The sequence below is a fragment of the Equus quagga genome, chromosome 11 (genome assembly GCF_021613505.1).
Source record: "Equus quagga isolate Etosha38 chromosome 11, UCLA_HA_Equagga_1.0, whole genome shotgun sequence".
NCBI lineage: Eukaryota > Metazoa > Chordata > Mammalia > Perissodactyla > Equidae > Equus > Equus quagga.
Genome location: NC_060277.1, coordinates 81,335,603 through 81,362,262, shown reverse-complemented (window position 1 = coordinate 81,362,262; position 26,660 = coordinate 81,335,603). Strand labels below are relative to the sequence as shown.

The 26,660-nt window shown below is 38.3% G+C and overlaps 1 protein-coding gene across 1 annotated transcript in view; it reads left to right on the top strand.

Annotated features, from left to right (window-relative positions):
• Positions 1-1,325: 1,325 nt before the first annotated feature.
• The window catches only part of APPBP2 (amyloid beta precursor protein binding protein 2), a 57,884-nt gene continuing 32,549 nt past the window's right edge, over positions 1,326-26,660 (top strand). The window contains exons 1-4 of the mRNA XM_046675824.1: positions 1,326-1,737; positions 20,891-20,979; positions 23,723-23,874; positions 26,186-26,309. Of these exons, the coding sequence (XP_046531780.1) occupies positions 1,600-1,737; positions 20,891-20,979; positions 23,723-23,874; positions 26,186-26,309 (503 nt within the window). The 5' untranslated portion in view covers positions 1,326-1,599. The remainder of the gene's footprint in view (positions 1,738-20,890; positions 20,980-23,722; positions 23,875-26,185; positions 26,310-26,660) is intronic.

The following is a 26,660-nucleotide window of genomic DNA, read 5'->3' as shown; positions in this document are numbered from 1 at the left end:
GGGGCAGGTGGTCACAGCAGGTCAGTAATCAATCCATAGCCAAGGGAGAGACGCTTATCCTTAAGGAAATGTCGACATGGGGGAAGTTACATCTTTACCTTAAAGGGCATTGTTCTTGTCTTTGGGACAGTAAATACTTAAAGCAGATACACAATGCATGCTCAATAGCCACATCAGGCCTGCCGGAAAAACAAGCCAGGCTGAATTAGTTTACACCAAATGGCTTCCTCCTATATTCCAACATATGCTATTTCTTGCCACTTATATACCAGTGTGTTTCTTTCTTTTTACCAAATTATTTAATTCTTTAACATTGAAATACCAGGGTTACCTGGAAGAGTTCCAATTCAATACTTCCAATTCCTGTAGCTCTAAAAGTCAGGATATTATTATCATTATTGTCTTCAGGGTTTACATTGTCAAAGAGTGACTATGAGATTGACAGGGTCATCAATTATGGTCAGTAATTTCCTTGTTAAATTCCTAGAGCAGAAAGATGTTGCATTAAGTTCTTGAAATAGACGTGGAATATTAAGTTACACAAATAGCAAGATGTTCAGGCAGAGGAAGGAAGGGAGCCGAAACAAGCACTCAATTCTTCAACAATCCCCTGAGGCCAGGACTGAAACCCAAGGAAGAAAACGGAAATCTTCATTTCTACCTTACCATTAAGTCCTATCACAGCCACCAGTTGGCCCTTTTTCTCTCACTACTATTTGTAACCCTATAATCAGGCTAATCTTCCTACCAAATTCTTATGGAGCAGGAGTTCTTTTCCTTTTTTGTTTTTTGATGACCTTTTTTGGGGGTAAATTTTGTATGGAAAAAGAAACACAGTAAAAAGTTCAAACAGTGCAAACGGTTTTACAACGAAAAGCAAGTCTCCCATCCTCACCTCTAGTTCCTGGACCGGAGGTTAACTCGGCTTAGAGATCGGAGCCTCAGAAAGGGTTTCTAGAGTAATGTGAATTCTCTGAATGCACAATTTTCAATGTACTGATAATGGCGCATTTTTGTGAGGAGAGGATCTAAACTTTTACCCGAGCCTCAGAAGTCCCGAGGCAGGATTTGCTGAAGGGACTGATGCGTCCGGACGACGCGGAATGGGCGGGTAAAAACCATGAAATAACTTGTTCCAGTGGAAAAACGCTACCCCCATGCACTCAACTCCGGCCCCCTCTGCAAGCACGTCCTCGCAGGGAGGGATGGATAAGACTCCGCTCTGCCCAAGTTTTCCTCCTGCCGCATTCCTTCCCTCCGGCGCGGCGGCGTGCGCTGACGTCATGACGCCGCGCGCGCAGTCCCGCCCCTGCAGAGAGCGGCGCTGGGACGGAACCCGGGCTCTTCTCACCCGGAATGTGAGGCCTTGGCCCGCCCGCGCGCTGCCCCTGTCGTGCTCTTTCCCTGGGCCCGCGGCCGCTGCGGCCGCCCCACAGCTCGCCCTCGGAGGAGCCAGGGCGGCCGTGCCCTTCTGCCGCGTGCCCGCGTGGCTGCCTCCGCCCCTCCGAATCCTCCGGGGCCGCAGAGGAGTTCGCTACGGAGGGAGGCGGGGGCCTTCGGGAGGAGGAGGCGGAGGAGGCGGAGGAGGAGGGAAGGAAGATGGCGGCCGTGGAACTAGAGTGGATCCCAGAGACTCTCTATAACACCGCCATCTCCGCTGTCGTGGACAACTACATCCGCTCCCGCCGAGACATCCGCTCCTTGCCCGAGAACATCCAGTTCGATGTTTACTACAAGGTACGGTCCGTGGGCCTGCTCTGCTCTCCTGCCGAAACCCCTGGGGCCGCACCCCCTTCCACGTCTGCGAAGCCCCGCGGTTAACCCCGCGCTCCTCGCAGCAGGGTCGCCTGCCGAGCCGTCTGCTGCGGTCTCCGGGTTGCCGGGACGGAAACACCCCATCTGTATGTCCTCGGGCGCTCAAGCTCCTGGGCCTTGATTGGTATCTTTTCCTAATGAGTCTTCCCCCTTTTGGTGTTCCCTCCTCCACGGTGGTCCTCTTGAGTAGGCCTATTTGCGTGGACTTTGTCTATTGCGCCCCCGTCCCGCTCATTCCTTCTCCTCCAGCCGGTGTCTTCGGTGTATTTTCTGCCGTCTTTTCCCAATTAAGTGTCAGCATCAGCTGGACTTTTTGCTCTGCTCCTCCCTTCCCTCTTTCCTACTTTCTTCTCTCGCCGTCTTCCTCCCCAAGTATTTTTTTCTGCTTCGTATTCCTTCGTCTCTCTCTTCTCATCCTAATCGAGAGGGAGTTGAGGAATTACTGGAAACAGTCGTGCCGTGTTCTTGCATATTCTTTAAAGCTTTGTTTTTTATGTATACTTGGGGTTGAATTGGAGAGTGCATTAAAACGGGAGTGGTGACAAACTGTTTGAAAGGAAGGGGGCAGTTCTTTCCTAAAAGAAAAAATACTTTAGAATTTAAATCATGTTCGTGTATTTGAAAGTTGCAATCTTGCAGCATTCCTAAGTCGCTCCCCCTCAAAAATCTGAACAGAAAGTCTCCAAGTCACTCTCCTAGGAGGTTCAAGGGTAAGTGGCTTTAGACGTGGACAATTTTTGCAGTGTTTAGAGAGGGAGGAGAACTTTGTGGACTCGGAACCTCCCTTTTTCTCTCTCCCCCACATTTGAATGTGAACAGTGGATTTATTATTCAGTCCTCTTTCCTTGAATCGGCGTGGATAGCTTCTGTTCTCCAGTGCCACCCATGCACAATTTGACCAGGAGTAGAGTGTGATTGATTTTTTAAATCGTAAATACTTCCTCTTGATTTGTAAATTCCCTGGAACAGTGTAAACTGATATTTAACAGATGTGTATGTTCTTGTCTATGTATGGGGTTTTGTGGCAGTTGTTTTGTTGGGGAAATTGCCCGCTTTCTCCACCCCAGATTATTTTTTCAGAAAGCAGCTGACTTGCTGCATTCTAGTAGATTCAGCTGCTTCACACCAATTCTAACAATTAAAATGTTTTTTCCCCCCTAAATCTTTGGAGAAGATTAATTTTGGTCATTCATGTTATTATTTAGGAGGGCAGGTTTAGAGAAAAATCTCCTTATATTTCTTTTTGATACGTTGATTTACTTTTGGGTATGTCTAAGGAAATTTCGTATATTTAAGATTCATTCCTCCCAATAAGGGTGAGTTAGATTTGTCTTTCTCAACCTGGGAAACTGCAGCTTTGTGTGTGTGCTAACTCTATTTTATTAAATTGTATGTAATCTTTTACACTTTTTAGAGAACATCATTAGAAGTTTAATCAAAGTACATTTAGTAGTTGATTTCCCTCAAAACTCTTGGATATCTTCTAGTAACTTTCACTTCTAATTGAAGCTTTTCATTTGAAGAGGAGTATTAGAGAGTATGAACAGAAGATGCTTTTGCCATGTTTTCTGTTTCACATAGTTCACAAAGTTTTAATAATACTTCTTTTTGGTACGCTTTTATTCCTTAATAGTTGTATGTCTTCTTGGAAGTATGGCACTGCACTAAGGTGAGGGAAGGTATTCAACATGTGCCTGGAACTGAGTTAAGTGCTTTTACTCGTGATCTTGTTTAGTCTTCACAAAGTGTAAAGTAGGGTATAACCCTTGTTATAGGTGAGAAAGTTAAGTAATTTAGTCAAGGTCTTATACCTAGTATTTAGTTCCTGCATTCCTTGCTTTCTTGCTTGGAAAGATTTTGTCTTGTGAAATAGTAGATTATTTTGATGAAAGACCTTGTAAAACTAATTTTTTTTTTTGCTGAGGAAGATTTGCACTGAGCTAACATCTGTTGCCAATCTACCTCTTTTTGCTTGAGGAAGGTTCGCCCTGAGCTAACATCTGTGCCAGTCTTCCTCTATTTTGTATGTGGGTGCCACCACAGCATGGCTGCTGACCAGTGATGTCGCCGCACCTGGGAACCGAACCTGGGCTGCCGAAGTGGAGCCTACCAAACTTAACTTCTAGGCCACGGGGCCGGCCGCTGTAGAACTAATTTTTGATTAGCTCTTACAGAAGTAGATAGAGTAAAAGTCAATCCCTGGACTTCAGTCTTGAATCTAATGGAAGTATAAGAAGGAAACTTTGCTTGCTCTTAAACTCTGTATCAACACATAAATATAAGATACTTTTTAAGCACTTTAATACTTATGAGATACTCATCCCCTGCCCGCTGCCTGAAAATTTTAAGAGACTTACTGTTTTACGGTTTCCAATTTTATCCAATTTAGAGCCAATGAGAAACTCATAGTCAGATTCCTCCAGTGGTACCAACTTCCATCAGTAAGCATGGTCATAGACAAAATTACTGTATTTGTGGAACCCAGAATTCCTCCACCCCTCTTGATTGGTGAAGTCCAGTGTCACTGTGTTAATTTTTGTCAGTGGCTGCAGTTGAAGGCACAGTTAAAAGCTTTTAAAGATCATGGGATGAATGGGAGGTGAAGAAGTAGGCATGCTAACTGCTCCTTAAGAAGGGAAAGGAGAGAGGTGTTTATGTAGAAAGGGTAAAAATGTGAATGGATTTTTTTTTTCTTCTCAAAGTCCCCCAGGACATAGTTGTATATTCCACTTGTAAGTCCTTCTACTTGTGGTATGTGGGATGCTCCCTCAACATGGCCTGATGAGTGGTGCTAGGTCCATGCCCAGGATCCGAACTGGTGAAACCCTGGGCCACAGAAGTGGAGCGTGTGAACTTAACCACTTGGCCATGGGGCCAGCCCCTGGATTTTTTTTTTTTTTTTTTAAAGAATGGAAGGCATGAGGGCCGGCCCCGTGGCTGAGTGGTTAAGTTCGTGTGCTCCTCTTTGGCGGCCCAGTGTTACGCCACTTCAGATCCAGGGCACAGACATGGCACCGTTCTTTAGGCTGTGCTGAGGTGGCGTCCCACATGCCCACTAGAAGGACCTACAACCAAGAATATACAACTATGTATGGGGGGGCTTTGGGAAGGAAAAAAAAATAAAAAAAAATCTTTAAGGGGCTGGCCCAGTGGTGCAGTCGTTAAGTGTGCATGTTCCACTTTGGTGGCCTGGACTTTGCCAGTTCAGATCCTGGGTGCAGACGTGGCACCTCTTGGCAAGCTATGCTGTGGTAGGTGTCCCACATATAAAGTAGAGGAGGATGGGCATGGTTGTGAGCTCAGGGCCAGTCTTCCTCAGAGAAAAGAAGAGGGTTGGCAGCAGTTAGCTCATGGCTAATCTTCCTTAAAAAAAGAATGGAAGGCATTAGAATATATTTATTGTCTAAATAGCAGAAACCAGAACAGAGTGAGAGGTTGAGTACATAAATGAGGCAATGGGAAATAAATTATGGAGCAGAGTCCCTGAGCAGGAGCATTAATTAATGAGTCCTGCCCCTTCCTTCACAGTACATAAATTAAAGTATCAGTCTTTTTTTTTTTTTTTTTTTTTGAGGAAGATTAGCCCTGAGCTAACATCTGCTGCCAATCTTCCTCTTTTTGCTGAGGAAGACTAGCCCTGAGCTAACATCTGCTCATCTTCCTCTATTTTGTACGTGGGATGCTTGCCACAGCATGGCTTGACAAGTGGTGCGTAGGTATGTGCCTGGGATCCGAACCGGTGAACCCTGGGCCGCAGAAGCAGAGCGTGCGAACTTAACTGCTATGCCGCCAGCCAGCCCCAAGTTATCAGTCTTATATTGGAGTTGGAGAAAGAATACTTTTCCTCTAAGATCAGATGGAAAGAGTTAAGAACATAAGCTAATAAAATAGGTAAGTTTACATAAACTAATAACATAGGTAAGTTTACAAAGAATGGTTGTCATGAATAAGGAGGTAAGATCATCTGCTGAGCCGGAGGGATAGGAGTGGTGGCTTTTATGTAGGAAGGCTAACCTGAAGTTGATAACGGCTGCTGAGGTATATGGGATGGGAAGTTCACTGAAAATATGTTAAAAAAAATTGACAGTTTATATCGATGGTTTAGTAAAAATCAATACCCTACAGTGGCTGGCCTGGTGGCCTAGTGGTTAAGTTTGGCACACTCCACTTCGGTGGCCTGGGTTTGGTTCCTGGCATTGACATACACCACTTGTTGGCGGCCATTCTGTGGCAGTGACCCATATACAAAAATAGAGGAAGATTGGCACATGTTCGCTCAGGTTGAATCTTTCTCAGCAAAAAAAATAAATAAATAATCAATACCCTACAAAATAATGTCTTTGAATCTCAATAGTTTTTATCCAGGGGTGCTTAACCTTTTAAGTATGGAAGTGGATAGGGTGAGTAGAAGAAATGATAAAATTGTATACCAAGTGAAAGAAAGAGTGAATGGCTGGGTTCTTTTTTTTTTTTTTTAAAGATTTTATTCCTTTTTCTCCCCAAAGCCCCCTGGTACATAGTTGTATATTTTTAGCTGTGGGTTCTAGTTGTGGCATGTGGGACACTGCCTCACCGTGACCTGATAAGCAGTGCCGTGTCCACGCCCAGGATCTGAACTGGCGAAACCCTGGGCTGCCAAAGCAGAGCGGGAGAACTTAACCACTTGGCCTCGCGGCCAGCCCTGGCTGGGTTCTTTAAGAATGAAGTTCATGGGGGCTGACCTAGTAGTGTAGTGGTTAAGTTTGCATGCTCTGCTTCAGCTGCTGGGAGTTCGCACGGACCTACACACCGCCTATCAAGCCGTGCTGTGGCAGCATCCTACATAGAAAATAGAGGAATATTGGCACAGATGTTAGTGCCAGTCTTCCTCCCCCCCCCCCCAAAAAAAAAGAGGTTTATGATCTTTTTTATTTTACCTGCTGGATGATTTATTTTGTGTCCTGTTCCAATTACAAAATTTGCCATAGAGTTAAGTTTTGTCTAGGTGAAGTGTTTCAGTAATGTTTTCTATTTATTGTTTTCAGTCTTAAACTTGATGATTTTGGGGTTTTATAGTAAATCTTATGATGAAAACTAAATTAATACATGATTTAGTATTAATTTTTTCTATTTCTGTTGTATAGCTATATATAGCCTCAACTAATATTCTGATAATCTTTTTAAGTGGGCTGGTAACAAATTGAGAAAAATTCTTGTAATATATTTGACAGCTCTCTTCATGTAAAGAGCTCTTAGGATTAATAAATTGAGAACAAAAGCTTTATGGGAGAGGGGCATAAAAGAACATAAATAGCCAGCCATACCGTATATCTGGATGAGAAGTTAGTATGTTATATATGTGTTGACTGATCTCAGTTTAAGCTGTGAATTTATCACAATTTGAGGCAGATTCTCAGAATTTTAATGGATATGGGAAACTGATTAAATATGAAGTTCATCTGGAGGAATTAATTAAATGAGAATAAATGAGCCAAGGAAATTTTGAAGATGCACAGTACTTAGGAGGGATGTGCATTATAAGAAAGTGAAGTATATTAGGAAGTTACACATTTTCAAACAGTGTAGCACTGGCGTCAGAACAGTGAGAGAAATTGACTTGCAGAACATAGACAGTCTAGACAGAAACGAAAGCATATTTAAGAATTTACTATATGATAAAGTTATGAGACAATGCTATATTTTAAATAAATGGGGGAAATATTCAAAAATACCTTGGCTACAACTGGCTGTTTGGGGGAAAAGTTAAACCTCTACTTCATACCATATACCAAAATGAATTCCAGGTGAATTAAAGATTTAAATATGACAAATGAAATCATGTAAGTATCACAATAAGTTATTGAGTCAGTATCTTGCAGTGGGAAATGACTAAAATTTCTTCTTTAAAGAAGTTATTTTTAAGGTAATTTACAAGTTAAAAAAATATCAAATGTTATAAAAGTAAGTACTGTAAAGGTGAACTCTATTTCGCATCTTGCCAACACTGTAATGACAGGGAGAAGGCTTTTCTAAGCGTGAGACCAAAACCCACGGGGGAAAAAAAGAAATTGATTCTTTTGAGTACATAAAAAAATAGGGGAAAAAATTGTCAGCACATTTTTTAAAAAGACTGTGCAAATTGACAACATTTGACACGTAAGGGTTGAATTTCCTAATACAGAAAGATCTAATACTGATCAGTACATAAAGGACAACCAACTTACCCAGGAGATCTGAATAGCCAGCCCATAGAAGAGGAAAATATGAATGGCCAATAAACATCAAAAGATGCTCAACTGAAATGCAAATTAAAATGCTACAGCAAGCCAAGGCAGTCATGAAGAAGAAGAAAAAACACCTGGAGGACTTATACCAACAAATATCAAGCTGTAACAATTAAGATAATATGATATTGACTGTTGACCCATGGATAGACAAATAGACAAATGGAACAAGATGGACAGTCCAGAAACAGACTGACATACGCTGTAATCTGATTTATGATAAAAGTGACAACAGCGGTGCAATGGGGAAAGGAAAATCAAATAAATGGTGTTGGTCAAATAGGTATCCATATAGTGGAAAAAGTGTCATGACCTTACCTTACACTATAAACAGTAATCATTTTTGGATGGATTGCTGATCTAAATGTGAAAAGGCGTATTTTAGGAAAAAAAGTTTTCACTATGTCAGCAAAGATTTAGTAATAGAATACAAATATGGTCTAAGTATAAAGATAATTTGATAAATTGAACTATATTAAGATCAAGAACATCTTTTCATCAAAAGATACTATTAAGAGAGTAAAAAGCCACACCACAGAGTAGGAGAGGATATTTGCAGGATATATATCTGACAAAGACTCATCCTGCAGGTAAAGAACTAGAAATTAAGGGAAAAAACAAAAAAAACTTTTTTTTTAATGGGGAAAGAGCTTGAATAGGCATCCAAAAAGGATATTCAAAGGACCAGTCGAACATTTGAAAAGGGGCTCAACCTCATTTTGTCTTCAGGGAAGTTGTTGTCCTACTGTACATTCCTCAGAATGACTAAATGAAGAAGAAAAAAGTTTTGGTAAGGATCTGGAGCAGTCAGAACTATCATATACTGTTAGAATGTAAATTGATATACCATTTTGGAAAACTAGCATTATTTACTAAAACTGAACATGTGCGTACCCTGTAATTCACTAATTCCACTTTAAGATATATACTCTTCAGATAAATGTTCAGGGCCCGGCCCGGTGGCACAGCAGTCATGTTCACGTGTTCCACTTCTCGGCGGCCTAAGGTTTGCTGGTTTGGATCCCGGGTGCGGACATGGCACCGCTTGGCACACCATGCTGTGGTAGGGGTCCCACGTATAAAGTGGAGGAAGGTGGGCACGGATGTTAGCTCAGGGCCAGGCTTCCTCAGCAAAAGAGAGGAGGACTGGCAGTAGTTAGCTCAGGGCTAATCTTCCTAAAAAAAAAAAAAATAAATGTTCATAGCAACACTATTCATAATAACTAAAAAGTAGAAACTGTCCAAATGCCCATCAATAGGAGAATTAATAAATAAATTGTGGACCAGTCGTATAGTGGAATATTATACAATGAAAATGAACTGCAACTGTTTGAAACAATATGAATGAAATCTCAACAAATGATACTGAATGAAAGAAACTAGTCACAGGGGTATATACCAGAGGCTCCCAAACTTTCTCCCTTCATAGCACTTGGTTCATGGTACCCCTAGACCAAAAGAAATAGCCAACAGTTCTGTTCATTAAGTAGTTAGATAGAAACAATAATACTTACATCTTAACAAAATAAGAGCCATTAAAAAAATGCACAAAAATTGACACAAAAATAGGATTTTTACTTCATTCTTAAATAATCATAATTGTTTACTAATAGAATATGTATATTTATTAGGCATTGTACAGCAACTCAAATCTTGGAATTGGATTGGACACCACTGTCCTCATTTTCTGTTCCCTGTTGATTTTTGCACATTATTTTGTATCATAGCAACTACTGACAATGTAGCTTCACAAAGATAAGATGCCATTGAAAGAGTTATATCAATCTAGTACTTGGCATGGTATAGTACAGATGTCGAATATTGTTTCTCTTAATTTTAAAATATCTTGCAGTGCCCCAGGGCACCTTGGTGCAGTTTGGAAACTGGCTATATGATGTATGATTCCATTAATATAAAGTTAAAAAAGAGGCAGAATTAATCAAAAGTGTTGGAAGTCAGGAGAGGTTAACCTGAGAAGATAGTGACTACACAGGGGCATAAAGGGAGATGTCTGGGATTCTGGTAACATTCTGTCATGATCTGGATGTTGATTGTGTGTGTGTGTTCACTTTGGAAACTTATTGAGCTTTACATTTTAAATATGAGTTGTGCATTCTCTGTATGTATGTTACACTTCAATAAAAGTTTAAATAAAACATCCTTCTTCACTAATCAGATCGTCAAAGTTTAAAGATTCAAATCACTCATGCCCCTTAACCCACTATACCATTTGAGGATTTTTTTTTTACTTAAAAGAATGCTTGCTGAGTGTGCAGAAAATTCTCTTCGGGGGTGTTTAATATTGTTTATGATGACAAAAATTGGAAAAAACTATATGCTAATCAATCAGAAATGGAATATTATGCTGCAGTTATAAAGAATGAGGATGCTGTTATACTGGGGTCGAGATGCCAGAGCACATCAAAGTGGGGAGAATAAAAAGCTTCTTACCAAGTAGCATGAAGAGCATAATCCGTGGCTCCAGCTTTGGTGGCCCAGGGTTTTGCCGGTTTGGATCCTGGGTGTGGACATGGCACCGCTCATCAGGCCATGCTGAGGTGGCGTCCCACACGCCACAACTAGAAGGACTCACAACTAAAAATATACAACTATGTACCAGGGGGCTTTGGGGAGAAAAAGGAAAAATAAAATCTTTAAAAAAAAACCACAAAAAAAACCCATAGATACAACAGAAAAGGGAAAAATAGCTTTTTTAAATTGTAGAAAAGCTTCTTTAGATGTAGAATAGTTTGTATAATTCTATGTTAATCAGTCTGAAAACCTTACTGAAATTACATTTCTAGGAAAATACAAATGACCAAAGAGAGAAGTTAATAGACCGAAAACCACAAAAGAAATTGAGAAATTATACCTCTCCCTTTGTCCATTGGCCCCCTCTCTCAGCAAACAAACAAAACTCCACCAACTTCTGACACTGTCTTAGATATATTCAAAGAACAGTTGATGCTACTGGTATTTAACTCATTGCACACCTACCTAATTCTTTACAACTAAAAAAAAAAAGTAAAAGAGGTCAACATAACACTGATACCTAAACCTAAGATAGCAACAGAAAGAAAGTCTCTAGAAAACCTCATTTGTGAAACGTGAAGCAAAAATTCTGGGTAAAATAATAGCAAATGCAGATCAGCAAATCCATTAATATGATTCACTATATTAATAAGACAGAGGAAAACCATCATCATAAAATAAAAATCTAACAACTCTTCCATTAAACTTTTAATAAGGAGCACACAGATTCACAATGTTAACATATACCTAATCAAAAGATAGCATTCATATCTAAACAAAAATACTTAGTGATGAAACAAAGCATTGTGATTAAAATCAGCGCTATAATGGATCTCCTATTATCAGTATCATTATATTTTTTTAAGTAAAGACTTTAAGATTTCTGGAACTGTACTGCATATTCAGCATCCTTGAAGTGCTAACCAATGCAGTTAGAATAAAGAAAAAACCAGCAAAATCAACTGAAAAAGTATAGCAATAAGATAATTCAGTACAGGGGATGATTACACATTTATAATTAAAAATTCAATAATTTTTCCATATGCAATGTAGGAAAGAATATGTCTTACTCAAAATAACAGCAGAAACCATGCCATGGAGTAAATCAGAAAAGAGTTGTATAGAAATCTGAAAGTCTTTAATAAATGTAGAAGAGACATATTTTGTTCCTAGACTGGAAGATTCAGGATTTTAAAGATAGAATTTCTGGGGCTACCTCGTGGCCGAGTGGTTGAGTTTGTGTGCTCTGGTTTGGCAGCCCAAAGTTTCATGGGTTTGGGTCCTGGGCATGGACCTGGCACCACTCATCAGGCCATGCTGGGGCAACATCCCACATGGCACAGCTGGAGGGGCCCACGACTGGAATATACAACTATGTACTGGGGGAAGTTGGGGAGAAGGAAAAAAAAAGAGATTGGCAACAGATAGTAGCTCAGGGCCAATCTTTAAACAAACAAACAAAAAAGAATTTCTCTCTAAATTTATATATTCAGTGTAAACTTTATCAGAATCCCAAAGAACTTATTTTGGAACCAAAATTAATAACAAAAATGTAGAATGGAAAAAGAAAAGTTTTTAACTTATATAAGGGAGGATTAAAGTTTATGAAACATACTCAAAACTCCAGCAAATCAGGAAGAAAAAGAGGACTGAATAGAAATGTGCCATTATGTTGACAGTGATTTTCTCCAGATGGGAAACAGTACGTTTCTGTTTTACAAATTCGTTTCTACATTTTCTAGTTTTTCTAAAAATGTAGGGGCTGGCCTAGTGGCGTGGTAGTTTTCACGCACTCTGCTTTGGCGGCCCAGGTTTCGTGGGTTCAGATCCTGGCTGTGGAGCTACACACCGCTCATTAAGCCATGCTGTGGTGGCGTCCCACATGTAAAATGGAGGAAGATTGGCACGGATGTTAGCTCAGGGCTGACGTTCCTCACCATAATACATACATACGTACTTCCTCACCATAATACATACATACATAGATAAATAAAATGTACATGTAATTCTTCTGAAATCACAGGAAACAAATGTAGAGTTGATTATCTAACATACAGAATAAGTTTTCTTATAACATTACTACCCTCTCTACTCATGGATACACTTCTAATTTTCACCACAGATTGGTAGTGAAGCTTTAAGAAGAGAAGCCGAGGGACTTCTTACCCAAATATAGAGATTGCTGATATGTATTGCGTTATATATGGCTGGTTATCATTATTGGTTAGATCTTACATCTAACTAGATTTTTGTTTTGACCTTCTGTTTGTGTCATGATAGTGTCTTCCACCATTAAGACAATCATGCTGTCTTGAAAGTTGTGCCATTGACCCATCATGTTAGGGATAGAGTTAGAGAATCTGGGTAGTAGACATAAATTCATTCTCGTAACAACTTGGGGGGAAAAAACCTCTTTTTTGTTTAATGGATGATGCGTCTAGTAACATATGTGGACAGCATATTTAAACTTCAGTAAAGTGTTGTACTCTCGTTTGAATGTCAACTATTTTTTGTGCTTTTTAATAATATGAACATGTCCACTTAACCCTTTGGCTTACTTACCAGTAAACAAGCACTTCGCCCTGCAAGATCAAAATAATCATGTTGATCACTTGTTTATTTTTTAAAAAGTATGATACAGAACCGGTGAGTGTAGAGCAGCTGAGAAATTGAAATGTTAAGAAGCAAGAAATTTAAGTATTGGTTTACCTTCAGAAACAAGCATTTACCTTTTAATTACATGTGCGTTATGTTAAAACACTTCTATGGTATTTGCTTTAATCCAAGAATTTATAATCTCAGATCACAATGCAATCTAACAACAGATAAAGGACATTACATATAATACACAATATAAGAACAAGTTAAAGGCATATCAAGTTATATTCAAGTGTGAATTTTTTCAGAGCTACCTTTCAGATGTTGAGATTAGACAAGAATAAATATCTTGTAAGTGAAGACAGCACATGCCTGTTAAAACCAAATATTACTGCTTTTATTTATTGTAGAGGTAAAGGATACATTTGTTTAGAGATCAAGGATACATTCTTTTAAAAAAACCTTTTATTATGGAAAAAGTTGAACACAGAAGTAGATAGAATAAAATAATGAACCTGCGTGTGTCCATTGCCCAGCTTTAACAGTTACCAATTCTTGGCCAGTCTTGTTGCTGAATGTGTTTCCCTACGCATATTCCCCTTTCCTGTAGTCTTTGGAAGCAAATCTACACATGTAATTTTATCTGTAAATATTTTAATGGCCACCATACTATCATAACACCTAAGAAAAATGAGCAGTAATTCCTTAATGTTATTAAATATCCAGTTCAAATTTTTAGTTGTTTCAAATGTCACATTATATATATATATATTTTCTTTTTTACAGTTCTATACCTTTGTTGTTGGTTGATATATCTCAAGTCTCTCTTGATTTATAGGTTCCCTTTCCCTTTTTTTTTTTTTTTGAAGATTGGCCCCTGAGCTAATTGTGGCCAATCTTTTTTTTTTTTTTTTCTGTTTTATCTCCCCAAATCCCCCCCAGTACGTAGTTGTATATTTTAGTTGTGGATCCTTCTAGTTGTGGCATGTGGGATGCCACCTCAGCATGGCCTGATGAGCAGTGCTGTGTCCGCGCTCAGGATCTGAATTGGTGAAACTCTGGGCCGCTGAAGCGGAGCGTGCGAACTTAACCACTCAGCCATGGGGCCAGCCTCTCCATTTGTTTTTTATCTTTGCAATTGATTTGTTGAGGAAACGGAATCCTTTGTCTTGTGGACTCTACGGAGTTTCCTGCAGCCTAGGTTTCAACGATCACGACATAAAATATTTTCATCATTCCTTCTAGGTGTTTTAGACTGCCTCTGTGGAGACCTCATGGGTTTCACTGGTTTCAGGCCAGTTTTTAATTCCAGTTTCTCGATTGGGCTCTGTAGATCCTCTAGGTAGTATGAATTTGGACTGCGTAGTCACATGTGTCTTAGGCGAGGGGGTTGAGTTTTTCACAGCAGACTTTATGCTAAGGCAATGGGAGATGTTGTAGACATTTTACTCTGACTTTAGGCAGGTATAGGTAGTCCCCCCCTTATCCTCAGTTTCACTTTCCACAGTTTCAGTTACCCTCAGTTATTTGCCATCCAAAAATATTAAATGGAAAATTCTGGAAATAAACATCATAAATTTTAAATTACGTGCCGTTGTGAGTAGTGTGGTGAAATCTCTAGCCTTCCCACTCCATCCAGGCCAGGACTTGAATCATCCCCTTATCCAGCATATCCATGCTGTATACGCTACCCACCCATTAGTCAGTAGCTCCTGGGTGCCGACCTACACACTGCTTATCAAGCCATGCTGGTGGTGTCCCACATACAAAATAGAGGAAGATTGGCACAGATGTTAGCTCAGGGACAATCTTCCTCAAGCCAGAAGAGGAAGATTGGCAACAGATGTTAGCTCAGGGACAGTCTTCCTCACCGAAAAAATTAAAGAAGAAAAGTGGTAGTGGAGGGACCAGTTCTACCAAACTTTTGCAGTAATCCAGGTGAAAGATGGTGATGACAGTGGAGGTGAAAGATTTGAGATATAAATCCTATACTGTAGATGTACATTGTATTGAGTATCATTCCTGATTTTTTAAAAAGTATGCATATACAATGGTAGATACACAGTTTAAAAGCAAAAGTGAAATTCTGTTACTTAAACTTTTCTGAAACTTGTGCGTTTTATATATCATGGTAATTTTTCCATGATAACAACCCCTTTTCATTTCTGAAGATTTTTGCTCTTCAGTGACTCGAAGAGAGGGGTAACAGTTTCGATGTGAGTGAGAGACATAACTTTCATGGGTTGTATGTGTGTGTGACTTTTCATAGTTATTCTTAGACCATTGTTTTGGTCATGATTTCCTTTATTTTTTCCTAAACTTTTCTAAATTTTTGCTGTTGGGAATTAGCCTAGATTATTTTGTTTGCTAATTTGATGTTAAGACTAAGCTATTCACTCTTAGCCTGTTGTGATTTTGAATTGGCTGGGAAAGCAGCCATGCCAGTTCAGATCCCCTTGGGTTAAGGAAGGTTCTCATCCTATCTTTAATTTACTGAGAGTTCTCTGGTTTGGGCTCTCTTGCATTACCCTTGTACTGATTGCCTTCAGTTTTCTATAAGACTTTTACTTTAGTCTCTGAAAGCCCTTGCTTCTGAAACATCACCAGGAGCGTCACCCCTCTGAATGAAGATATTAATGTGTTACTAATATTTTACTTAGTTTTTTGTTGTTGTTTGTTCATAGTATTTTATATTTATGGACAGTTCAGGTTTTTATGTGATCACTTATCTCTTTCTTTATGATTCTTGTTTGTGGTATAATGCTTTTAGAAAGGCAATGTTAGCAGGTAGCTTTTAACACTGTTATGATTTTCGTTTTTAGTGAGGAAGATTGGCCCTGAGCTAACATCTGTGCCCATCTTCCTCTATTTTATATGTGGGACGCTTGCCGTAGTATGGCTTGATAAGCAGTGCATAGGTCCTCGCCTGGGATCCGAACTGGTGAACCCCCGGGCCGCTGAAGCAGAGCGCCAGAACTTAACCACTGGGCTACTGGGCCTGCCCCGTACAATATTGTTTTTTTTTTTATTTCAATTTTTTTTTATTGAGTTATAGGTTACAATCTTGTGAAATTTCAATTGTACATTAATGTTTGTCAGTCATGTTGTAGGTGCACCACTTCACCCTTTGTGCCCACCCCCGACCCTACCTTTCCCCTGGTATCCACTAAACTGTTCTTGGTCCATAATTTTAAATTCCTCATATGAGTGGAGTCATACACAGATTATCTTTCTCTCGCTGGCTTATTTCACTTAACATAATTCTCTCAAGGTCCATCCATGTTATTGCAAATGGAATGATTTTGTTCTGTTTTGCAGCTGAGTAGTATTCCATTGTAAATATGTACCACATCTTCTTTATCCATTCGTCTGTTGCTGGGCACTTAGGTTGCTTCCACGTCTTGGCTATTGTAAACAGTGCTGCAATAAACATTGGGGTGCACAGGGCTTTTGGGATTGCTGACTTCAGGCTCTTTGGATAAATACCCAGTAGTGGGATGGCTGGATCGTATGGTAGTTCTATTTTTAGTTTTTTGAGGAATCTCCATACTGTTTTCCATAGTGGCTGCACCAGTTTGCATTCCCACCAGCAGTGTATGAGGGTTCCTTTTTCTCCGCAACCTCTCCAACATTTGTTGCTATTAGTTTTAGATATTTTCGTCATTCTAATGGGTGTAAGGTGATATCTTAGTGTAGTTTTGATTTGCATTTCCCTGATGATCAGCGATGATGAGCATCTTTTCATATGCCTATTGGCCATCAGTATATCTTCTTTGGAGAAATGTCTGTTCATGTCTCCAGCCCATTTTTTGATTGGGTTGTTTGATGTTTTGTGGTTGAGTTGTGAGAGTTCTTTATATATTAAGGATATTAAGCCTTTGTCAGATATATGACTTGCAAATATTTTTTCCCAGTTAGTGGGTTGTTTTTTTGTTTCAATCCTGTTTTCATTTGCCTTGAAGAAGCTCTTTAATCTGATGAAGTCCCATTTGTTTATTCTTTCTATTGTTTCCCTTCTCTGAGAAGGCATGGTGTCCGAAAAGATCCTTTTAATACTGATGTCAAAGAGTGTACTGCCTACGTTTTCTTCCAGAAGCCTTATGGTTTCAGGTCTCACCTTTAGGTCTTTAATCCATTTTGAGTTTATTTTGGTGAATGGTGAAAAAGAATGGTCAATTTTCATTCTATTACATGTGGCTTCCCAGTTTTCCCAGCACCATTTGTTGAAAAGACTTTCTTTTCTCCATTGTATGCCCTCAGCTCCTTTGTCAAAGATAAGCTGTCCATAGATGTGTGGTTTTATTTCTGGGCTTTCAGTTCTGTTCCATTGATCTGTGCACCTGTTTTTGTACCAGTACCATGCTGTTTTGATTACTGTAGCTTTGTAGTATGTTTTGAAGTCAGGGATTGTGATGCCTCCTGTTTTGTTCTTTTTTCTCAGGATTGCTTTAGAAATTCGGGGTCTTTTGTTGCCCCATATGAATTTTAGGATTCTTTGTTCTAATTCTGTAAAGAATGTCATTGGGATTCTGATTGGGATGGCGTTGAATCTGTAGATTGCTTTAGGTAGAATGGACATTTTAACTATGTTTATTCTTCCAATCCATGTACATGGAATGTCTTTCCATCTCCTTATGTCGTCATCCAATTCTCTTAGAAAGGTCTTGTAATTTTCATTATGTAGGTCCTTCACTTCCTTAGTTAAATTTACCCCAAGGTATTTTATTCTTTTTGTTGCGATTGTGAATGGTATTCCGTACAATATTGTTTTAATTGTATTTTTATTGCCTGTTTTCCTATCTGTCAGGAGGTAGTTTATCTGCTTCTAAAAATAAATTTATTTTTCCTTATTTTCCTTAATGCACCAATAGCTAAATGTAGTTTATAGTCCTTTAATAGCCTCATTATTTAATGGATGCAGAATATAGTATTAAACTGTAATAATGAACTAAAATGTCAGATTTTTAAAACTCTGATATGACAGTTGTTACCAAGGAACCTAGAGCTTCAGTTTCCTTTCCACTAATTTCTACTCCATAAGATGTGTGAATCTATAAGGGATTCATCTTTAAATATATTATTTCTATAAAAACGTTAATTGCCCACTTTATACTCTTTCTTACTTCCTAATATATTGTCTTCAAGAGGCAGTAAGTGTAAGTTATTAAGAACATGGATGTAAAGACTGCCTGGGGCCAGATTGTTGCTTTGAGGAAGATTGGCTCTGAGCTAACATCTGTTGCCAATCTTCCTCTTTTTGCTTGAGGAAGATTGTTGCTCAGCTAATGTATGTGGCAGTCTTCCTCTGTTTGGGTATGTGGGATGCCGCCACAGCATGGCATGATGAACAGTGTGTAGGTCCATGCCCAGAACCTGAACCTGTGAACCCTGGGCTGCCAATGTGGAGCGCGCAAACCCAACCACTACGCCACCTGGCCAGCTCCACTTTGCCACTTCTTAATTGTGGGATTTTGAGTAGGTTAACTTTATACAGTATGCCTCAGTTTCCTCATCTGTGGAAGGATAGAAGAGTTACTTATGAAAAGCGCTTAGAACAGTGCCTAGCACATATAAGATCTCTAAGGATTAGAACCTATTTTTATTCCGGATTGGTATCCAAAAATGTATAAATTTGCATTTTGTGGATAAACCTGGTAAGGATGATTTGAAACAGTTAAATCGTTAGCTTCTACCCAGAATTTAAATGTGAACTCATTTTTAGCTAGAAAAATTGAGCTACTGAGTAAAAAAAAAAAGCATGCTTGTGCTCACAAATAGGGCATATTTACAATATATTTACAATTGTAACTAAGGTAGCAACTTTTGTAAATTTTAGTTTTAAACCCATTTGATAGGATATACCAATTTTCAGTCATTAATAAAGTTTAGTTTAATTGTCTTTGTTGAGTTCGGGCAAAAAAGTTGTATCACTTGTTTTCATTTCTTCTGTCTTAAAAAAGAAATTCTAAACTTTAGGTTTGCTAATGATGATTTATTTTGGTAAGGAGCTAAGATTTTTATCCTATACTCTTTTTGGAGTAGTGTATATATTTATTTTGATAACTACATTTGTTTTTCTGCCCCAAATTAGAAATTTATCACATTATTAAGCCCGCAGATAGGAATTTGATCATAAATTCTCAGCTTTATTTTTCCTGAGTTATTCTCTACTGGTTAATAGCCAAAGTAAATATGACAGTGATTAATTGTAATGAATTTTACTGTCTACATTCCCAGAACTTCTTATTTTTTTACAGCAGAAAACATAATCATCTTAAAAAATAGCAAATCTTTCCTAATGAAGGTTTATTGTTAATATGAATATCCAACCATTATGTGATGATAACATTTCTGCCTCCCCTTCCTATGTGGTGGTGCCTGTCCCTTGTCCCCTCCAGCAGTCGTTATGGATTTTTCACAGCAGTCATTATTGATTTGCAGTAGTGTATTACCTCCTTTGACCTGCCCTCCATTGTGACTAGTGATTTATGCCCAAGAGTTTGAGGTATGTTTTCCCTATACATAGTTAACTGGTCCATTTGGCGAATGATCTCTGCATCTTGTCCTTTTTCTGAAACCCATGTTCTCATCAACTGAGGTAAGTGTTAAGTGCTATAATATAAAGTGAGTTAATATAACAAAATTCCTGCCTTCTAAGGCACTGTGTTTATAAAGCATATATAAATTCAAAAGCAGTTGGTGAAGCTGGGGCAGGGGAAAGAGGGACAATGGTATTTGTCTCTTTTTAACCACGTGCATGTATCACATGTGATAAACATTTAACACACTTACTAAAATATTATTTTAAAAAGAAGTTCTGTGGGGCCAGCCCCATGGCCAAGTGGTTTAAGTTCACGCGCTCCGCTTCAGCGGCCCAGGGTCTCGTGGGTTCGGCTCCTGGGCGCAGACCGAGCGCCGCTCATCAGGCCATGCTGAGGGGGCATCCCACATGGCATAACCAGAAGGGCCTACAACTAGAATATACAACTATGTACTTGGGGCTTTGAGGAGAAGAAGAGAGAAGAAAAAAAAGAAGACTGGCAACAGATGTTAGCTCAGGTGCCAATCTTAAAAAAAAAAAATAGAAGTTCTAAAAAGTCAGGCAAACTGAATAAATTACTGTGACATGGTTAGAAATCCTGCCATCCTGGATTGCTTTAGATATGATCTGCTGTTGGTGTGCTTGTGAAGTGTCATGCCCAGAACTAAACTGAGATTCTCGTGATGGTCTGAAGAGCTCTACGTGGCTGTATTGACCACTTCTGGTTTCTGGACATTATCTTTGCTATATTTTGCTAATTTTACATTAACTGTCTAGTTTTTTTAAGGACAAGAGAAGTTAATTTTAAAAGTTTCTTGAATATAACTTATGTTTATTTAATAAATAATTGTATAGCACTTTGTAGTGTTTAACCATGTACCAGATGCTATTTTACAAATATTAATTTCTGTTATATACAACTATTGAAATTTTTTATGTAAGTTGTAGAAATTTGTTAATTTAGTGTTAGATTTCTGTTAGCATAAGCGTCTTTCCTGATGTTGCTATGTAATCATACTGGGTTTGAGTAGTATTCGTTAAATTCATCAAATATTAAGTCCATCAATTATATTCATAAGTATGATTAAAGTAGAAATTAAAATTAAAAATTTTTAATTACAGCTTTTGTTTTTTATTTCAGCTTTACCAACAGGGACGCCTATGTCAACTGGGCAGTGAATTTTGTGAATTGGAAGTTTTTGCGAAAGTATTGAGAGCTTTGGATAAAAGGTAAATTCATTTTTAAAGAATTGTGGTAAACTGTACATAACCTAAATTTTACTGTTGTAACCATTATTAAGTGTCCAATTTAGTGGCCTTAAATACATTCATATTGTTGTGAAACCATCAATACCACGACTGATTTTTGTGTTCATGAAAGGGGAACCAAATTCATCTTTACCATTGTGGCTTTTATGTAGTAGGAGCCACATGTAGGTGTAGGTGATATGGCCTTTGATTGTACTTGCTGCTCTCCTTAGCGTTCTTCCCTAAATTTGCTTTAAATACCATTTCTTTTTCCCAACTGTACCTGTCTAGGAAAATAGTTTTACCAAATACTGCTAATCTCTAATATGAATATTGCCAAGTTGATTCATTTGTACAAGAAATAACTAAGTACATACTTGTTGAACGCCTAGTATATGTCAGGTACAGTTCTAGATGCTGGGGGTATGAGTAAGATCTACAGCATCTCTTCCTCATGGAGTTTGTATTTTAGAAAAGGATGATAAAATGATAGACAAATAATTAACATGATTTCACTGTTCAGGGATAACTTTGAAATGGGCCTGTGTGCTAAGCCTATAGAGAAACTTCTTAGTTGATTAGTTAAAATTAATCTGTAAAAAAAAAAATAATAGTTGAGAGGGCTATAGAAAAACTTCAGAAAATTTTCTTTAAGAAAAGTTTAGGGGCCTGCCCCGTGGCCGAGTGGTTGAGTTTGCACGTTCTGCTTCGGCGTCCCAAGGTTTCTCCAGTTCAGATCCTGGGTGCAGACATGGCACCACTCATCAAGCCATGCTGAGGTGGCATCCCACATGCCACAACTAGAAGGACCCACAACTAAAAATACACAACTATGTACTGGGAGGCTTTGGGGAGAAAAAGGAAAATAAAATCTTTAAAAAAGAAAAAAGGAAAGTTTAGCTTTCTGGGATTTGAATTTCTTTATGCAGTTCTAAACATGGCCATTGTAAAGATTTAGTGGAATACTTTAATCTCTTAGGTTATCTTTCACTTAGTCCAAATCCATTGGTAATTGTTTAATATATTTGTGGAACTAAAAGCATGTAGTTTGACTTTTTCCCCTTTATCCAAAGCAGTGACTTTATTATTTACAATTTTGTTTTTAATAAACTTTTCAGATGTAATTCACCTACTGTAAAATTCACCGTTTTGAATTATACAATTTGTTGACTTTTAGTATATTCACAAGGTTTTGCAACCATCACTATCTTAATTCTAGAACATTTTCATCACCCTAAAAAGAAACCCTGTACCCATTAACAGTCACTCTCTATTTCCTTTACCCCCAGTCCCAGGCCTACCATTAATTTACTTTCTGTGACTGGATTTACCTATTCTAGACATTTCATATAAATAGATTCATACAATATATGGTCTTTTGTGACTGGCTTCTATCACTTATCAGAATGTTTTAAGGTTCATTCATGTTATTGATTGTATCAGTACTTCTTTCCTTCTTTCGGCTGAGTAATTTTCCATTGTATGGATATGTTTTGTTTATCTAGTTATCTGTTCCATGAACATTTGGGTGGTTCCTCCTTTGGGCTATTAGGAGTAATGCTGCTATGAACGATCATGGACAAGATTTTATGTAGATATGTTTTTAGTTCTCATATATATAACTAGGATACGTATGATAACCCTATGTTGAACTTTTTGAGTAATCTCTAAACTGTTTTCCTCAGTGACTGCACTGTTTTACATTCCTACCACCAATGTATGAGGGTTCCAGTTTTTCCATAACCTTGCTGTCACTTTTTAAAAAAAATTGCTATTATAGCCATCCTAGCAGGTGGTGTCTCATTGTAATACTGATTTTATTTCCCTGATGACTTATGATGTTGATTATATTTTCTTGTGCTTATTAGCTATTTTATATTTTCTTTGGAGAAATCTTTATTCAAATCCATCACCCATTTTTTAATTGAATTATTGAATTATAAGACAATTTGTGTTTTGGATTTTTTAAGTAAGATTGGCACCTGAGCTAACATCTGTTGACAATCTTTTTTTTCCTCCTTCTTCTTCCTAAAGACCCCCAGTACATACTTGTTTATTCTAGTTGTGGGTCCTTCTGGTTGTGCTATGTGAGACTCCACCTCAGCATGGCCTGATGAGCAGTGCCATTTCCATGCCCAGGATCTGAACTGGTGAAACCCTGGGCCACCAAAGTGGAGCGCATGAACTTAACCACTTGGCCACCGGGCCGGCCCCCAATTTGGTTTTTAATACTGATGTTAAAAGTTAGTTTTATGAGGCCAACCCCCTGGCCTAGTGGTTAAGTTCACGCGCTTCACTTGGGCGGCCCAGGGTTTCACCGGCTGGAATCCTGGGGGTGGACATGGCGCTGCTCATCAAGCCATGCAGAGGCGGCATCCCACATGCCACAACTAGAAGGACCCACAACTAAAAATACAAAACCATGTCCTGGGGGGGGCTTTAGGAGAAAAAGGAAAAAAAAATATTTAAAAAAAGAAAGCTTTTATCCTTCATTGCCATCAGTTTACACATACAGGATCACTCAGTGATCCACAGAGTAAAGATATTAGGCTAAATTGTGAATTATTATGGGCTTGTAATTCATAAGCCAATAAGCTTTTTATCTTATTCCATCATGGAAAATAACGGCACTGTTATTAAAAAAAAAAAAAGCAAAAGAAGCTAGCACTTTCTTAAAGGCCAAAATACATTACCTCTATAAAATGACCTTTTCTTTCTCTTTCAGACATTTGCTTCATCATTGTTTCCAGGCTTTGATGGATCATGGTGTAAAAGTTGCTTCAGTTTTGGCCTACTCCTTTAGTAGACGGTGCTCTTATATAGCAGAATCAGATGCTGCAGTAAAGGAAAAAGCCATTCAGGTTGGCTTTGTTTTAGGTAAGTGATGATAAAATAGAGGACTGTTTTGTCCTGTGACATGACCCAGAATTGAACATGCTAACAATAAAGGATTCTCCCAGGACGTTCACAAAGTCTACATAAGGAAGTTATGGGAAAAACATCAGAAAAACTAGGTGTGACTTATTGAACATTAACTTTGCACCAGGCACTATACTAGCCATTTAAATACTTATCTTTCTAAGTTCTCATGGCATTCCAGTGATGTGATGGTATTAATAGCATTTTACAAATGAGGAAACAAACTCAGAAAAGTTAAGTAACTTGCTCAAGTCGCTTAACTAGAAGTAGGGCTAAGTTTAGAATCCTCCATCTGTGTGATTCCAAACCACCTGTCTGTCTACCATGTCGTGCTGCCTCCACCCTTTTTAACCTGCTTACTATATGCTCTGACATGAGACGTAATCTGTTTGGGGCCTCAATTTTTCCATCTTTAAAATGAGAGTAATTCTCTATTTCCTCATTGGGATGTTGTGAGAATGCTGAAAGCATAAATGGAAAAGGATTCTGAGAAGGTTTTGTATGCTATACATACAGAGAAATACTGTTTACTATTTGATAACATTTTATATGGTTTTCATAAACCTACCTAGATAAATATGTTTCAGGCAATTATTTATTAAAGTTGTTACTTTTTAAAAAATTTTTTTATTTTGAAATGGTTGTAGATTCACAGATAATGTTAAAACCAGGAAATGGACACTGGTTTAATCCTGTTAACTAGACAACAGATGTTATTTAATTTTAACTGGTTTTTACATATACTCATTTGTGTGTGTGTGTGTGTGTGTTTCTCTGCAGTTGATTCCATGTAAAGATTCACATAACCATCATTACCATAAGGATACCAGACTGTTCCATCACCACAGGCTACCTTTCATTTTTAACTTCTTGCATTAATGTGTGCATGTGCTTGTTTTCTCTCCTCTTACGCGTGTGCTCATACACTTTGTCAAAAAATTTTCATGATTATTTCCTTCAGTCTTAGAATAATTCTTTGTTGTGGTCATAGACAGTTTTCAGAACATTCTTTCCTGAAAAGAACCCTCAGCATTTACCTTTTGATAGGCCCATGGAATATAAATTGCAGCAAAGACTTGTGACCGAAGAATATCTAACAGTAGTGTTTGTAATCTTGATGAATGTTAAAGTTGACATCCCTTTAGTCCTAGATGTTCATGTAGAAATCTGTGGGAGAAATTTGCTATCAAGGAAGGTGAAAGGCAGGAAGGCTAGTGTTTATGGAGGTCCTCTGTCATCTCCACAAACACTTAGACCAATGTGGCCATTATAATGAGCCAGATTGAAGAAATATTTTGGAGATAGAACCAAGTCCTGACAAACTCATGGTTATATTATCAGTCTTGATCCTAAAATTAGCAAAACAGTGAAAAAAGTTCATACCATAAGTATACAGTGATGGAGATAACTTTTCAAATAATAGCTTTATTGAGATATAATTCAAATACCGTATCATTCACCCATTTAAAGTATACAGTTAAAAGGTTTTTAGTATGCTCAGAGTTGTGAAAACATCACCACAGTAAGTTTTAGAATATTGTCATCACCCTCGGAAGAAACGGAAACATATTAGCAGTCACTCTGTATTTCCTTCCAACTCCTCCAGCGCTAGGCAGCCATCAGGCAGCTTTCTGTCTCTACAGATTTATCTAGCCTGGACATTTCATAGAAATGGACTCAGGAGATATATGATTTTTGTGACTGACTTCTTAACGTTTAGCATAATGTTTTCAAGATCCATCTCTGTTATAGAGATGGAATTCAATATAAAGAATTTTTGAACAGCTATTATAGAACTGAAAAGACAAAAAAGGAACATTAGGGTATTATGGACCCTGAAACTGCAGGCATCAACTGCTACACCTAGGCCTTGGGGAACCTGGGGGTGAGGTTGGAATTATTAAAATTTAGAAGCTTGAGGAGATGGAAAAGTTACGTTTACCCTGCAAAATGGAAATATTAAAATCATTAGACTATAGTGGCTAATTTACTGGAAAATGTCAACTCTTAGGCCACAGCGTATTCTTGGAGGGTTAAAGCTCCTGACTCCTTATTTAAGGTCTCAACTTTGCTCTAATTCCCCTCGTGTGAAAGGGTTTTTTTGGTTGGTTTGTTTTTGTTTTTTGCAAACGGACTGTTTTGTGCCAAACACAGGATTTTAATATTATGCATTTTTTCGTTTTAGATAATACTCATTATAAGCATGTCATTTTAGCTTTTAAGTGATTTATTCAGTTATCTAAAGTTACTGGTTTTTCTTGTCCTTTAGGTGGCTTTCTTTCAGATGCAGGCTGGTACAGTGATGCTGAGAAAGTTTTTCTGTCCTGCCTTCAGTTGTGTACTCTACATGATGAGATGCTTCATTGGTTTCGTGCAGTAGAATGTTGTGTGAGGTAAGTTGGAATAGATCCTACAAATAAGGGTTTTTAGTGGCTTTTATGCTTTCACCTTTGTAAACGTACTCCAACATTTGAATAATCCTTTGAGGTGATATTTATGTGTCACGCTTTCACTCCTCTGGCCTCCTGTCTGTCATCCTTAGAATATGGTTAACTTGCTATAGACATCTTAGCTTAGATTTGACTGTTATGAATCAGACTGTAAAAGCTTTTTCATAGAGCTTATCTGTTCATTTGTTTAGCAAATATTTATTGAATGCCTAGTATGTACCAGGAACTACCGTCGGCACTGGATGGTAGGAAAAGGAATACACTTTTTTGGGGGGTGTTTTTTTTTTTTACCCT